We start from the raw sequence: 14,196 nt of genomic DNA, 5'->3' as shown, positions 1-14,196 counted from the left end.
AGACGCGTTTAATGTCAGTTTTCCGTTATGTTTAGAAATCATTCAAGAATTTGATACCTGATAACATTGCCTTTGTATAATTCCGCATATTAAAATTGAATGTTTCAATACGTCGAAGTTTTGTTCTTTTGGAAAATTAATCACTCCTAAAGATTATCGAACGTTACATGATTTCATGATATCAAATTATTCTTTCCAATATTGAATCGAAGTATTTTCGTTTTTTTGTGGAGAGCCGGTATTAAAATGGAAACTTACCTTGCTATGCGTAAAGATATATTGACAGTCTAACGATAGCGAGAACGGTTGATACCACGTTCACAATAAATTCCTAATAAAACTGTTTTTTATTGTCACTTATAATCTTCGTCTGTACCTTCCTTTTGCACTGTCCAACGTGGGCACTCCCGCCAACGAAAAAAGCTTCGTTAAATGTGGTGGCGCTGCCCGCCGTGTTCAAAATTTGCAATAGCACGATCCAAGTTACGTGAAACCTTTGACTTGTACATGAATTAATAGTAAATTCACGTGTCTACCATTCTTATTAGAGAGATAATAATTTCACAATGATTTAATTAATTACATTAATCGTGATTGTATCATTAAATTCAATTTTTAATAGTATTGCTCGACCGTGCCACCTGTTGGCAGCTCGTTTAAAAAATGCGTAATGGAAAGTGACAGTAGGCGTATATATTTCCGGTAACGATACAGGATATCGTTGTATGTTATGCAAAAAGTGCATTGTTTGCGATATCACCGTGGTTACGTGAAAACTCTCTTACTTCGATCGCAATTGGTAAGTTAGTTTACGTTCTCATTTAATATACTCAATGCACAGTGTCCTATTTATAACCTAGTTGATTGAGGTTACAATTTTTTTACACGATTTTTTGATACACAAGGACGAAATTATACCACACCATGACGTGGTGGAGAAAATAACTGTGTGTACATGTAGATATGCGTAACATGCGATAAATAGGATTAGCTGGTAATAACGTTGTACGAAAGTGGATGGCAAACGAATAATTGCAACCCATTTTAATCAGCAGGCAGTAAAATTTTACACCGAGCTAATTATCCCCGTAATATATTTTATGCCTCATTATACCGGAAATACCGACATGGTGTTCGTAACGATCATTGAAAGGCTTAGAAGCTGGAAATATTACGCGATGTATTCTTTACGATCAAAGTATTTCGACGCCGATCGGATGAAGGGTGCATATTTAAGGTACTCGAAATTTTGTAGCATAACCTTTTTAATTGCGTTCGATCTGTGCTTGTGAATTAAAGAAGACTCTTGTCTCGAGAGATATTTTTCGAAATCTAACAGAGCCAGTGATATATGTAAGTATGAAACGATTTCTATCGCAGAAATGCAAGACGATAGTGACAGAGCCGCGTGTAAATCGAAAGAAAAATAGTCGACTTTCCCTTGGACGTGGAAATATTAAATTGTATTCCTATGGGTCTTCGAGTCGACGGGGTGGAAGCGCAACGGGGGGCGAAGGGCATCCGAGATCACTAACCAATATTTAATCAACTTTCCAGGAGAATATTATTCTCCGGACAAATCAAGGACATATGTATCAGACCGCTAAGGGGGGTTGACGTTCTCTGTATTGATATAAAAGACAAAACGCCGGTTTCTAGGGGTGTTTGTGTGTGTATGTGTGTGTTTACGCGAGTGTACGTGTTTGAGCTGTTGCCATTGGCGTGGATATCGATCCAACGATTACATTTTACTTACCCTCCGATAGAACGATCAATTTATAATCTTTTCACATTGATAAATTGACAAGTAATGTACGAAGAAAGGTAAGTTATGTTTTTACGACCTATAGATACGATAACGAAAGGTTGTCGTTAAGCCTGTATCTTTTAGTAGTGTAATCATCTGCAAATAACTTTTCAAATTTGTAAGGAACATCATAATTTAATTCGTAACATTGTATTTGCATAAATAGGTGCGGTTCGAGTTCTTCTTACTGTGGCATGGGAAAGTTATGGAGAAGTCTACGCCAATGGCTGAGTCCGTACCTATGTGTTGTTAGTATATATACCACAGACGATTTGGTGTTGCACGGCGTGTACTATGTTCGTGTACCCTGGAAGAGAATTCCCCCGGGACGAGACACGGGGAAGAGGGTCGAGAGCACCAGGACTGCTCTCATCGCGGCCCTTTCGTGAGAACAAGTGCGAAACAAGTGTCGCACAGGTTCCTACCACCTACCTAAGGGCGGCCTCGTGTCATGTTTAGTCATGTAATTTCTCTATCTTTGGATAAATCATATTTCGGCCTCTCTGCTCCCATGGCCTCCCAACTCTTATTTATGCGCTATTTGATGTTTCCATTGTCTTATGTAACTGGTTAAGAGACGTAGGAGTGTGTTAATACCATAGGAGGATTATTTATGTACGATATTAATTGTTGCTCGTATTCCTGAATTTCAACAGAACCCATTCTGGGAATACCCATAATATAATAGTATGAGAAGAAATGATTTTACGATATTTTCGAGCGATTCTTATTTCAATAGATCTGTAGTAGCGAAGAATCCCAAGATCTTAATGTTTAGTAATACTCGTAGTGACAGAAATTCACAAAAACAAGTGTCTACAGCTAGTGTCTACAATCAAGACGCGGCAGCAACTACCTCAAGTTCAACCCATTCACCCCAAACACGAAGTAATCCATCATTCTCAATTCATTCAAAAACTAACAGGCCGGCATCAGCAGAGAGTACCATCCGGGAAGCCAATCCTCATCGTACCAAGACAGCCGCGAAAGGAGCCAGGCGTAAACACACGGGGGAGTGTAAGTATACATAGCTGTAGGAGCGTGGCTCTAGTGTCCAGCGGAAACGGCCTGCTACGGAATCGATCGTAAAATCGAGACCAGGGGAGAGGGCGGGCATCATCGAATGATAGCGTTCATTCGGGCTGATGGCTGTTGGGGAGAGGTTGGTTGTGGAAGCGGGGATGGCATGCAGACGGGGATGAACATACAGAAGCGCTCGTGTGGGCGGCGACTTCCTCTCTCGTTCAACCCTGGGGGTGGCACGCGGATCGACGAATCAGCACTCAGTGAACGCCAGACAGTGACCAAACCCGTTCCTCCGTAACGGACCGGCGGCCACACCCCCGGCGTGGCACCCTCTCCGTCAGTTATTGAATTAAGCTTATCATTTGATTTTGAGGAGACCCACCAGTCGGTCGTATCGGGCTCTCTTAAGCGGGCCGAAAAACTTCTTTCTATCCGCGGCTATAATCGCAATAATTTGATATCGCTGATCCGATTACGCGTCATAAGCCGCCGCTATCGAGCAACCGGCTGCTACCCGCGTCCCTTAGCTTGCTCGTCCGCGCACCAGAGAGAATTACGTGACGCTGCCATCGCGGCCTACACACACCCTGGGCTTCCTGCGATTAACCGAGATTTCCACGCCGAAGAAACACGCCACTGCTGGGGCCGAAAGGAACGCCGCGGCTAGGGCCCGGCCGGGGCCCTCAGCGTCTTCTTCACCAGCGCTCTGCTTCTTCGCTCGATCGTATCCAACCTCGAATAGTACGAGTCCAACATGTTCAAGTGATTGGAGGAACGTGCTAGTCTCGTTTACCGGCGATCATCTATCGATAACTTAAGGGACTCGATTAATCGCCTCCTGTCGCGCAAAGAGTCAAGATGGGAAAGAAATAAGGAGTATATCAATGCAATGTCCAGGTGAACTGTGATCAGTGCCGCCGTCGAACTGCCCGTGACGTCCGTGACGAAGACTGTCTCTCTGTTGACCTCTGTCGTTCCGGTGCATCGAGTGAATCATGGATTATTCCTACTTGAATCAGGCGGCAGCAGCCGCAGCCGCCGGTTTCGAAGCCTCCAGCTGTGCCCTGGCGGCCAGCGAGATGCAATGTGGATACGGGGACCTCAGCTCGTGCTCGCAGATGAGTCAAGCCGCCTATCGGTACACAGCTGCGAGGGCTGCCGGTTATCCAGGAAACGCGGGAACCGCGAGTACCGGGAGTACCACGCCGCTGGGGGCCCATCACACCACCCACTCTCATGCCCACGCGCACCACGGGGCCCACGCGACTCCCTGCTCGGTAATGGCTGCCAGATCTCAAGAGGTCCATCGACACGCAGCCTCGATCTTCCCGTCGGCCATTAATCTGCAGAGTGAGTAGACCATTATTGTTTCCTTAGTTGTTGCATTTTTTAACCGGCTTGCATACGTTTCGGCTATGTTTCGCACATTTCGAGATGTTATACTTGTAAGGATTTAATCTGGAGGAATATTGGCGAATTTCTTGTTGCACAATTTTTAATACAGTTTGTCTACAGAATATTAATCGTTTCGATGAAAATTTCGATGAAATTTTGCGATGAACTAGCTTGTGCTTGCTGTACTCTGTACATCATTAATTTACTTTCCCATCGGAGGAGTGAAAAATTAAGGTCTTTATCCATCTAGAGATTCAGAACTTTCATCGCCTTCTCCATGCATAATCTGTTGACGATTTAATTGCTCTTCTATGGTCCCCGTCCTTAAAATAACTAGTCTTCGGTATTTCAATGTGGATATAGGACACACAGTCAATTATCGAATGAAAACAGTAAGGAATAAAAAATTAGATTAACGAGCCAACATTCTGAAGTAACTCTTCGATAAATCTAATTCAAATCCCTTCATCGATTCAACACATTTCCATTCCACAACCACGAATGAACAAATCAAGCACCGAGCGTCGTTAAAACTGCAGAATTTACGAGGGGACAATCAATCGAAGGCGCAAGAAGGTAGGATGTACGGGCGGAGCGAAGGAGCACGTTTTTCCCCAGAAAAAAGAGGGTGGTCCTTCTTTTCTCAGGGGAAAGTTGCCGCGATGGCTCGTCTCCGTGCTGGAACCTACCACCGGTATTTCCTGTGAAAACGACGACAAGATGGCACTGAAAATCAATGGATGTACTCCGTCCTCTCTTTCCCTCTCATCCTCTTTCGTATTCTTGCCTCTCTTTCCGCTCTTTCTTCGTCTCTCCCTCATTTACCGGCTCGTTCCTCTACAGCCGGCTCTCGTCTGTCTCGTACCGTGTCTCCTTCACCCCTGGCTCACTCTTTCTCACCCTCTCTCCCTTCAGTCACTCATTGCTATGGTTACGTTGCTCGCAAACCCAGCCATCCTCACCTATATTCTATAATCTATAAGCTGCCACGTCCTCGTAGGCACCAGGTTCTTGGATACGCTGTTACCCACCCAAGTAACTCGACCACACTGATTTCCTTCATGTTTTATCAATCTTCGTAATGTATGGGTGATTTGGGAACTATAGCAGCAGGTAGTTGTTCGATTTTTGATCGCTGATTGGAAAAAACTTTGGACTAAACTATTTTAAGGGTAACATGTCATGATACGTCGAGGTTTTATGATAAATCAGACATAGTTCAAATATTTTTTATGATATTCTTCTCCACACCAGTCTTAGAAAATAGAAAAAGCAGTAATGTGCTACCAAGCAAAATTTTGATTCTTAATTTTCCTTCTATTTTCAATTTTCAGGTGGGCTAGGATATAAAGCTTACTCCGGGCACGACGGATTAGCGGAAAAGCGGAAACAACGTCGGATACGAACAACCTTCACGTCGGCCCAGCTTAAAGAATTGGAGCGTGCCTTCCAGGAAACTCACTATCCGGATATCTACACCAGAGAAGAGATCGCCATGAAGATTGATCTGACGGAAGCTCGAGTCCAAGTAAGTCATGTTTCATTTAAAAAAATTACAGCAAACGCCGCAAATTCTACTCTATACATTTTATTTCTATCGTGCGGTAGCAGAAAACAGCTACGCGAAAGGATTAACGCTAAAAGCTTAACGGATCCAACAATCTCTTTTTATAAAAAACGTTTCACGGTGATTACAAAAAGAACCGAGTTAGAAGGAACTAAGCGGGAGATAACACCTGCAATAGGCTGTTCTTTCGTCCGCTTCTACTTCAGGGTCCTCCCTCCGGCGTCACCTAAAATGGAGGGCTGGAGACGGAGGGACAAGGGCGATGGCGGAACACGGGTGCCATGTAATTGCATTACAAGCCCCATTTTCGTTTTCACGGTTACCTGGAAGTCACTGCTTGATGGATTATACCGTCTAATACGTGTGACGGATTAACTTGAACTTCTTGCACGCTGGAGATTCAGAACGGATATCCCCGTGTCCTGCTACGACGCGAAATCGAACGAGCGAAATTTATGATCCAATCAACTTGTTTTGCATTTTCGGCGGCTCACGAGCTTTTACGGACACCCCAATTCCGTTTCCGTCTACGAACGTATCGACGTCCATTCTTCACTCCGCACTCGTATCTTCCTCGTCTTCTCGATCACGGATTTCGTTAGCATTTCACTTGATTTAATCTCCCGCGGTATTATTCGATACATCTTGCAACCCTCTGAAAACTGTACTATCTATGAAAGAGATAAAGTTTTCGATAAGATGAATGAATCTCCCTTGACTACTCGTCTGACACATCTCGCGTCTCTTCCAAGAGATCCTAGATCTCACATTATTTCGATTAGCCATGTATTCTTACGTCAATCGATCTTCCACGTCATTTTTAATCTTCGGAATCCATAGCGGGGAAAGGGTGATTATACTTCGGTTACTTGAATCCCCGAGATAAATGGATTCAAGGTGAATGACTTCCGGTTACCGTCTTGCTTCCTGCTTCGCGGTTGAACTTCATGCATCATGAATATTACGATCCCTTTGAGGATGCACACGTTTCCAGCAGGTGTCGGCTGTGGATCCAAAAATAGGCGGGTTCGATAGACGTGGAATATGTCAGGAACCAACGTCTTTCTTAATCTCCGGTCCTCGTGTAATAATAATTACGCTTGCCAATCACGGATGCTACGTTAATGCTCGATAAAATCGTAGTCACGCGACGCTATGGTACAGCCAACTCTCGAATTGAATTAAATTTATTATACCGTAAAATTGGCGAGGATTACTCGCACGGCAATCATGTCGGCAAAGTGAATGAAATTTTGTTAGAACTTACTAAATAATGTATGCCTACAGATTAAAAGATGGTATAATTGAAGTAGATCTGTGAAAGATACATTCTCGTTTGTTACTTCCCATCATTCGTTGATATGGTAAATATCTAATAAGCATTATGCAAAGCCTGTATTCCTATCGATGGAAAGATGAGCGGAGGCAATATTTTTGGAGCAGAAATTGCCATCCACCGACGAGGACAGATTTAATGCCGCACAATTTGTATTTCTCTAATTACGAAACAGGTTGTTCACTTTCGTCACTTATCGTCGGCTGGCGAATTCAGTTAGCGGCAAACTTTATTGCTGATCGCGCTAATCACTAATGCCCCAGTAACATATTCTGAAAATGCTCCGAAATTGCATTTCAGCGAAAATGTAATTTCCTCGATGGGGCACGGCGGGAAATATGCCTGAAATAAACAGGCTTAATTGCCTTTGCAATGCCATTCTATTCGAATTAGTTTCTTCCGTGCGAAATTTTAGTATTCTGATACTCTGTAAGTGTATACACGTTTTGCAATAACCATAATAATAACATAAAATTTAATACTCTCCTATAACTTTGTAAAAAATGTAGTACAGATTATCAGAAACAAGGAAATTATATATTATGCCTAATTAGATGTTTCGCTTAGTTCGTTCAGAACCTGCAAGCGTGAAGGTACATGCACACATGATAATTAAGCAGGAAGTTACTATCAATTTTCTAGTAGTTTGCGGCGTCGCGGACCGACCGCCATTTTCAAGGAGGTTTCCCCAGGCAGAGGGTAGTCCTCTGTCAGTTCGAATCTCTTCTAATTCGAGCCGTTAGGTCCACCTTTAATTAAAGTGCCTCGTACTTACTCTTACCTAAGTTAACTTGTCCTAATCATTCAGTGAAATGAAAAATTAATTATCCAACGAATTAAATGGATTTGAACTTGAAATAAGAAGAAGAGACGAAGAATATTTTGCACTTAACTTTCAAACACCAAGAACTCGACCAACTCGGTATAAAGCAACGAATAATTGGGTTAAAATCCTGCAAGGAGACGGAACGTAACTTGAAAGAAACAAGAAGAGAAGAACTTCAACGTTTTACGGAAGAAAATTCATTTCTCTGTAATTGAAAGGGAAATAGGAAGATTTCCAGGGTAAAGATTAAAAATCCAATCACTTTAGCGTGCAGCTTCCCTTGCTACCAAGGATCAGGTCTCCTTCATCGTTCCCCATAAATCAGCGTATCCGTTGAGAAACAGATCCGGTCGATTCGCCAGCATTATGTATGCTCGCAGGTTGCATGGATCGTTAATGGAGTTGTAATTCATACGGAATGACATGTGACTCAGAATAGTGAAACGTGTCGCCACGCGACACGCGAGCACCCTATGCCCACGGTGTCATCAATGGGGACGTACCAGGGTGCAGAAGCGGGTGGAGGGTGAACAGGCTGGTGTTACTTTGCTGGACCAACAATCGTTGCTCTTACGAGGTCGTAAGGGTCCGCATCCAATTGAAAGAAGTGGAACGATCTGGCTAAGCACAATTAATTCTACGTTGGAATCGTTTCGAGTACCACGAGGCCACCTAAGTTTCATGGAATGCGGTTTTTGTCAAATTAGGGTGGGATAGAAAGAAAATTAGAGAATTTAGAGACGAAGATATCATTAAATGAGTATTTAACCAGTGGAATCTCCTGATTCTAATTTTTCAACACTTTTCATTTCGTTGAAACCTTAAAAAATTTAAATTCGATCAAACTTTCACTATCGGAAGGTATGAAAAGCTCTCACGGTGATATAACAAAGAAATACAGGGGCAATTTAGAGATAGACAGCCTTGGGAGAATCCCGGAAAATCAACATGAATTTCTTTTTCCCCGTGGGACACGGTCGAGCACCGTCACGGGAAGCAGAAGGTTAATTCTGTGTAGGGGCAGGGGTAGGCGGGGTGACCGGGGAACAGAGGCGACTCTGATGAAGTGCCCTCGCCGGTGAGAAAAGACATTGTACTCGAAAAAAAGATAGTAAGAAAATCACTCCCGGAAAATGTCGAGACAGAGGAAAGAAATGCACACACCTGCTCGACTGGAACGCAAACATGGAAGAGTAATGTACATCTCGAAACGCTGGCAGCAGCGCTTTCGAATGCAAAGGAACCATGTAGAATTTTACTTTATTTTTACGTGAGAAAAAGTGTTTCTAATATTTCAATAGATTCCAAGGCCTCGATTAATCCAAGTGTGTTACTCAGCATCTCTTACGTTTAATAATATTTATCGAAAGAAAGTAGGAAAGGAAGCGGAAAAAGCTATCCCCCGCGTAGGTGGATGAATGATAAATGAACGGGAAGACGTAGGAAAGATCAAAAAGCAACGAAGGAATAGGCAATAACGCTTCCAACTCGAAAGGATCCTCGTTGGCGAGGCAAGCAAAGGAGGCGAGGTGGGGTGGCTCGCTGGCACCGAGGGATGAAATGGGGAAAACATTCGAGCTGGCTTGGCTCTGGTAGGCCGAGGGTGGCTGATACACAAGGGGCCCATGGCCAGAGTGTACCCTGGTAATTGCGAGCTCTATGTAGATCCACTTACGGTGATTAAAAACTGTCCTGCTGGGTATCATCCACGGAGAACGACGTACGCTGTTGCAACGCACACCACCTCGTGCGACAGTGTTCAACGTTTGGCTGGAACTCCTGGAACTTCTTCGGTGCCGGTTCTCGCGTTATCGTGCTGATGCTTGAGATTAAGCGGGATAATTGGTGTTAAAAATGGCCTGGCTGGAGGATCCTGGAAGAAGTGAAGGTAACCGGGAGTTACCTTCAGGAGAATAGCAAAGCATTGGAATTACACGGAATCCGCTTGTTGCGAGCAAGTTTATGTTCCTCAATTTTGGGGGCTGTTTTAATCACTTCGCCACAAACGTTTGCAATTAACGAAAATATGTACGAAATATTTTCAGTGGCAATAAAAATGTACATAGTTTCATTAAAGTTTCATTGCGAAGTTATGGAATGCACCGGACAGTGAATCGTCGTGGTTATGGTCAGACACGAAAGTGGATACGCAGTTAATGAGATCTGTCCATGGCGATTTATTCATCAGACGAGATGGCATCGGCCCGTCCAATGCATCTCTTAATCAGGATTTTGACTGCAGAGCCATGCGTTTCCGCCCCGAACTTATTTGGCTAATTGAAGAAGACGATTCCTGCTGGCTGAGAGTGTAGCAATCACCATTGACTGCAATTCTGTTATTGAACGTCTGATTTAATAGTCCTAACGAATCCTCGAGCAGTATAGCTTAACTATTTGGCCCCTAAATACACACACCTATAATAAATTATCTGCTATTTTTCGCATAATGTTAAACTTTTGGACGACAGATAACGAGAAACTTTTACTTTTAAGTATCACAATTAGAAGATTAACTTTTAATTATGATTAAATGGCCCAAACTTATTCCGACTTGCTGGCAAAGCGGAAGTAGTCAGATTGAACATTGATTTCCTCCGACTTCCTGCCGCCACGATATTGATGGCATCATTTCGGATAGATCTTTATAACTCGCTTAATGTGACGCATCGAGAGAATCTTGGACGTGTCGTGAATGTTTCATAAGTTTCAACATCCTACAGCGAATCGTTTGGTCTGGTCTTGAGTCATATTTTTCACTTTAAACGTCTGGATTGGAAATTCTAATGGAAGGTAAAAATTGTAAAATTACCAAACAACCTTATAATTAGAAATACCCATCTCTGGTGTCTTTCGTGAACTCAAAGAACCACTGGTTGCAACAAACTCTATTTGGAACTCTATTTATCAAAATGAACAAATCTTCGATCCTCCTATTTCTCGAACGATATTTCACGATGGAATAATGTTGTTTTCCGGCTTAAGCTTTCATCCGTAGGTTCCGATCAAACCCCTGAGGCTGACACGGAACAAAATCCTTGGCTAATCCGTCCAGAAGGAGGAAATCACTGCGACTGAGAATCATGGGGGTTAATCGAACAAGTAAACACACAGGAAACCCGTTTCTACCACCACTGAATCCCTAATGACGGCTCTATAAGCTTCCAGGGTTCTTTCTGTCAATCCTATATTTGCTGTGGCGCTAAAAATTCCTGTTCTCCCTTTTCGAGAGATGGTATAATCCAAGAAGCACAGTCTGGTGTATTCCAGTGGATAAAGTAACTTGTCATTTGGCTATTTCCTTCGTGTTAAGATGTTGAACGAGGATGTTAAACGTGATTCTAGTGGAAAATATTGCAAGGGAGTAGTAATTTCCATCAGTGTTATGAGTCGAAGTTCTAATCACCGAAGAAAGTTCCCTCCACGGGTCCGTCGGCACTTCTTACCTCGAATTACTTTCACAGCTATAGCCTGCTCATTTTCTCAAACGAATTTCAACATACAATACTAGCGACTGTTCCATCGGTTCAGTTTTTCACATCCTTCGCGTCTTCCTAAATTTTTCGCAAAATCTTTCGAAGGAATTCTTAAATAATCGTGAAGATTGAAAATTTATAGGATGCTATAAAATTACGATCCACTTTTCCGAAACAGTAGAGGACGAAGGAAAAAGTTTGCGCAAAACAAGCAAAGACTGATTGGCGGCGGGTGAAAAGAGGCGTGCGGAGGCAGCAGAGCGCGTAAAGCGAGGCTTAAATATTTATCTAGAACGCGGTGGACATCTGTCGGTGCGGCTCGTTGCATTTTATTTAGGCGTACCGTATTTATTTAACATTAACGCCAGCACGTAGGCTCCCTAATTCACGCCGTCGTCGTCGTCCGTTCGGCAAACAACGGTACACATGCTACGGTCTCTTCGGGGTTTGGTCCGTGGCCAAATACGAATTATTAGTGTTGTCACTGGCACGTACTGGCTTCTGGTCGACGATGACGTAATTTTATTAGACCACCCTCGACAGTGACGTCGCATTTATTAACGGCCAGCTTTCCCTCGCGATAAATACCTTAGAACTACCCTTAAGAAATTCGTGCGCTCTTCAAATGCGAAACCTACATTAGGCAAACTTCAGATCGCGGTTCTCCACGCGGTCGATTATAAAAATATGAACTTTTTTATTATCAGAAATACAAGCCTCGAATTTCAAATCTAACAGCAGCACGCCACACGAAACTTACCCAGGGAAAAGGATCGTAAAATCATCGCCCGATTAATCAACAGAAGCACCGAAGGATCGAGAGTAGTGGGAGGATTTAAACACGTTCGACGTCCCGGAGTTTGCTAGAATTTCTCGAACACCTACCGTTGAACAACAGCAGCAGCAGCAGCAGCTGATAAAAATCCAATAGCAGTGTTTGCCGTCCGGAAAGGGCAATCACGTTCATCATGGTGTCCCGCGCCCCTGACTCTCTGAATCCACCCCTTTCCCCCTCTTTCCCGGTTTCTACCACTAGGAAGCTTGAGCGTGGCCGCCCCTGGAAAATCTAGGGGAGGGATCCACGTGCACACACGTCGAAGAACGAACGAAAGGGGATAGCCGAGGGGGGGGGGGGGGGGGGCAAGAGAGAGCGAGACAGACTGGCTCAGGGGTAGAGAAGAGGGTGGCTTTTGCTGGTCAGATAAACGGTAAAGCAAATAAATCCGCTACTTTAACATGCAGGTCACCACCGCTTTCCGTTTATTTTATTCGTTAAATATTTCATTTGGCCAACTAGAGCCAATTACGAGCGCTGCCTGTGCCGACGTTTCGCTCTGACGAGCTGGACACGACCGACGCTTTTCCATTTGCCCGCTGTTTCTCTCCGCCGACCTGGGCTCCGATATATTTTTGATTGGGTTTCGCAAAATATTCACTGGAATTTATTGATTTCGAATAATTGCGAATTATAGTTTAGAAACATGGAAATAGGGGAACACGTTTCTTTCGTTTCGCTTTCAACCAAACGAACTCGTTACTGGTCACTGGATGAACCAGAATTTGCGTTCTGATTCCAGGTATGGTTCCAAAATCGTCGTGCAAAATTTCGGAAACAGGAGAGGCTGGCCCAACAAAAATCGACATCTCAGAGTGGCATAGGGGTGGACAGCGGTGCCTCCAGCCCAGTGGCAGGGAACGTGAAGGCAGAGGGTCGTTCTCCAAGAAGTCCAGCGACCCCACCGGGCAGCTCCAACAGTGTCATGTCTACGAATGAGGTGAAACCGAACGCAAACCCGAATCTGGTGAGCGTGAAGCACAGTGACACGTCCGCGGAGGTGAACTCGTCGAATACACGAGGAAGCAACGGCGGCGGTGGTACATGGGGCTCATGTAGCCCAAGGCCCTTCTCAGCAGCGTTACCACCATATCTATTGGATCCGCTGCCGCTGAAAACCGCGAATCTTTACTAATCGTCCCGAAGAAATCACTCCATCCCAGTGAACCTGTGTAAATATAGATAATATCGCGCGCCAGAGCGGAAACCGGATGCTGTTCAGGCTCTCGATCCGTCGCAGGATCGCCTCCGTAGGTTGTCCCATTGTATTCTTCTTTGACTTCGGTGAAAGGTTACTGGATTTTTATTTAATTTATTTAGATATTTCATCAAATTTATTTCTCACTTTTCTCATTGGTTTTTAATGTCCTTTTATTTTATGATTTTCATTAGAGACTGCGGGTGTTACTACAGACTACTCGTTAGGATTGGTTAGGTAAGTTTTATTTTATTCGTATTTTATTTATTTATTTATCTTTTTTTTGTATTGGTGATCAGTGTATTTATTTCTTTGGTGATGATAGTGCTTGTGAAATACGACCTTATTGGGAGATACTGATAACGATTCGAAGTGATTCTTACTGGAAAACTTAGTGATACCGATACCTACGTACCGTCCTATATTCCTCATTGATTAGCACATGAATGAATAGCATTTATGCCGATAAATTGCACACGAAGGCGTTTAAAAGCAAAACCTATCAAGGAGAAAAGATGTCAAGAAGGAACCAGCTAAGATTCGAACGAACGAATGAGAAAATTTTTAGTCCGACCCCAAAAGTGATCGAATACAGATTTTCACCGAAGTTTTGACTTTAGACGTCTTAGGAACAATGAGGGAAACACATGAAAAACAGAACTGAACAGCGTTCCTTCCCGTATTTTCGTCAGAGTGAAAGTAAACGACATGTTAATGGAGGATATCGATGTGG

The 14,196-nt window shown here is 43.5% G+C and overlaps 1 protein-coding gene across 1 annotated transcript; it reads left to right on the top strand.

Moving 5' to 3' along the window:
• The first annotated feature begins 3,828 nt into the window (after nucleotides 1–3,828).
• LOC143427027 (uncharacterized) lies at nucleotides 3,829–13,413 on the top strand. The gene is made up of 3 exons (XM_076900824.1): nucleotides 3,829–4,183; nucleotides 5,563–5,756; nucleotides 13,008–13,413. Exons 1-3 carry the CDS (start codon nucleotides 3,829–3,831, stop codon nucleotides 13,398–13,400), a joined length of 942 nt encoding a protein of 313 aa, XP_076756939.1. The 3' UTR covers nucleotides 13,401–13,413.
• The last annotated feature ends 783 nt before the right edge of the window (nucleotides 13,414–14,196 follow it).

Source organism: Xylocopa sonorina, chromosome 9 (genome assembly GCF_050948175.1).
Source record: "Xylocopa sonorina isolate GNS202 chromosome 9, iyXylSono1_principal, whole genome shotgun sequence".
NCBI classification, from domain to species: domain Eukaryota; kingdom Metazoa; phylum Arthropoda; class Insecta; order Hymenoptera; family Apidae; genus Xylocopa; species Xylocopa sonorina.
Note: the sequence above shows the minus strand (reverse complement) of the source record. Positions and strands in the feature narration are given on the sequence as shown.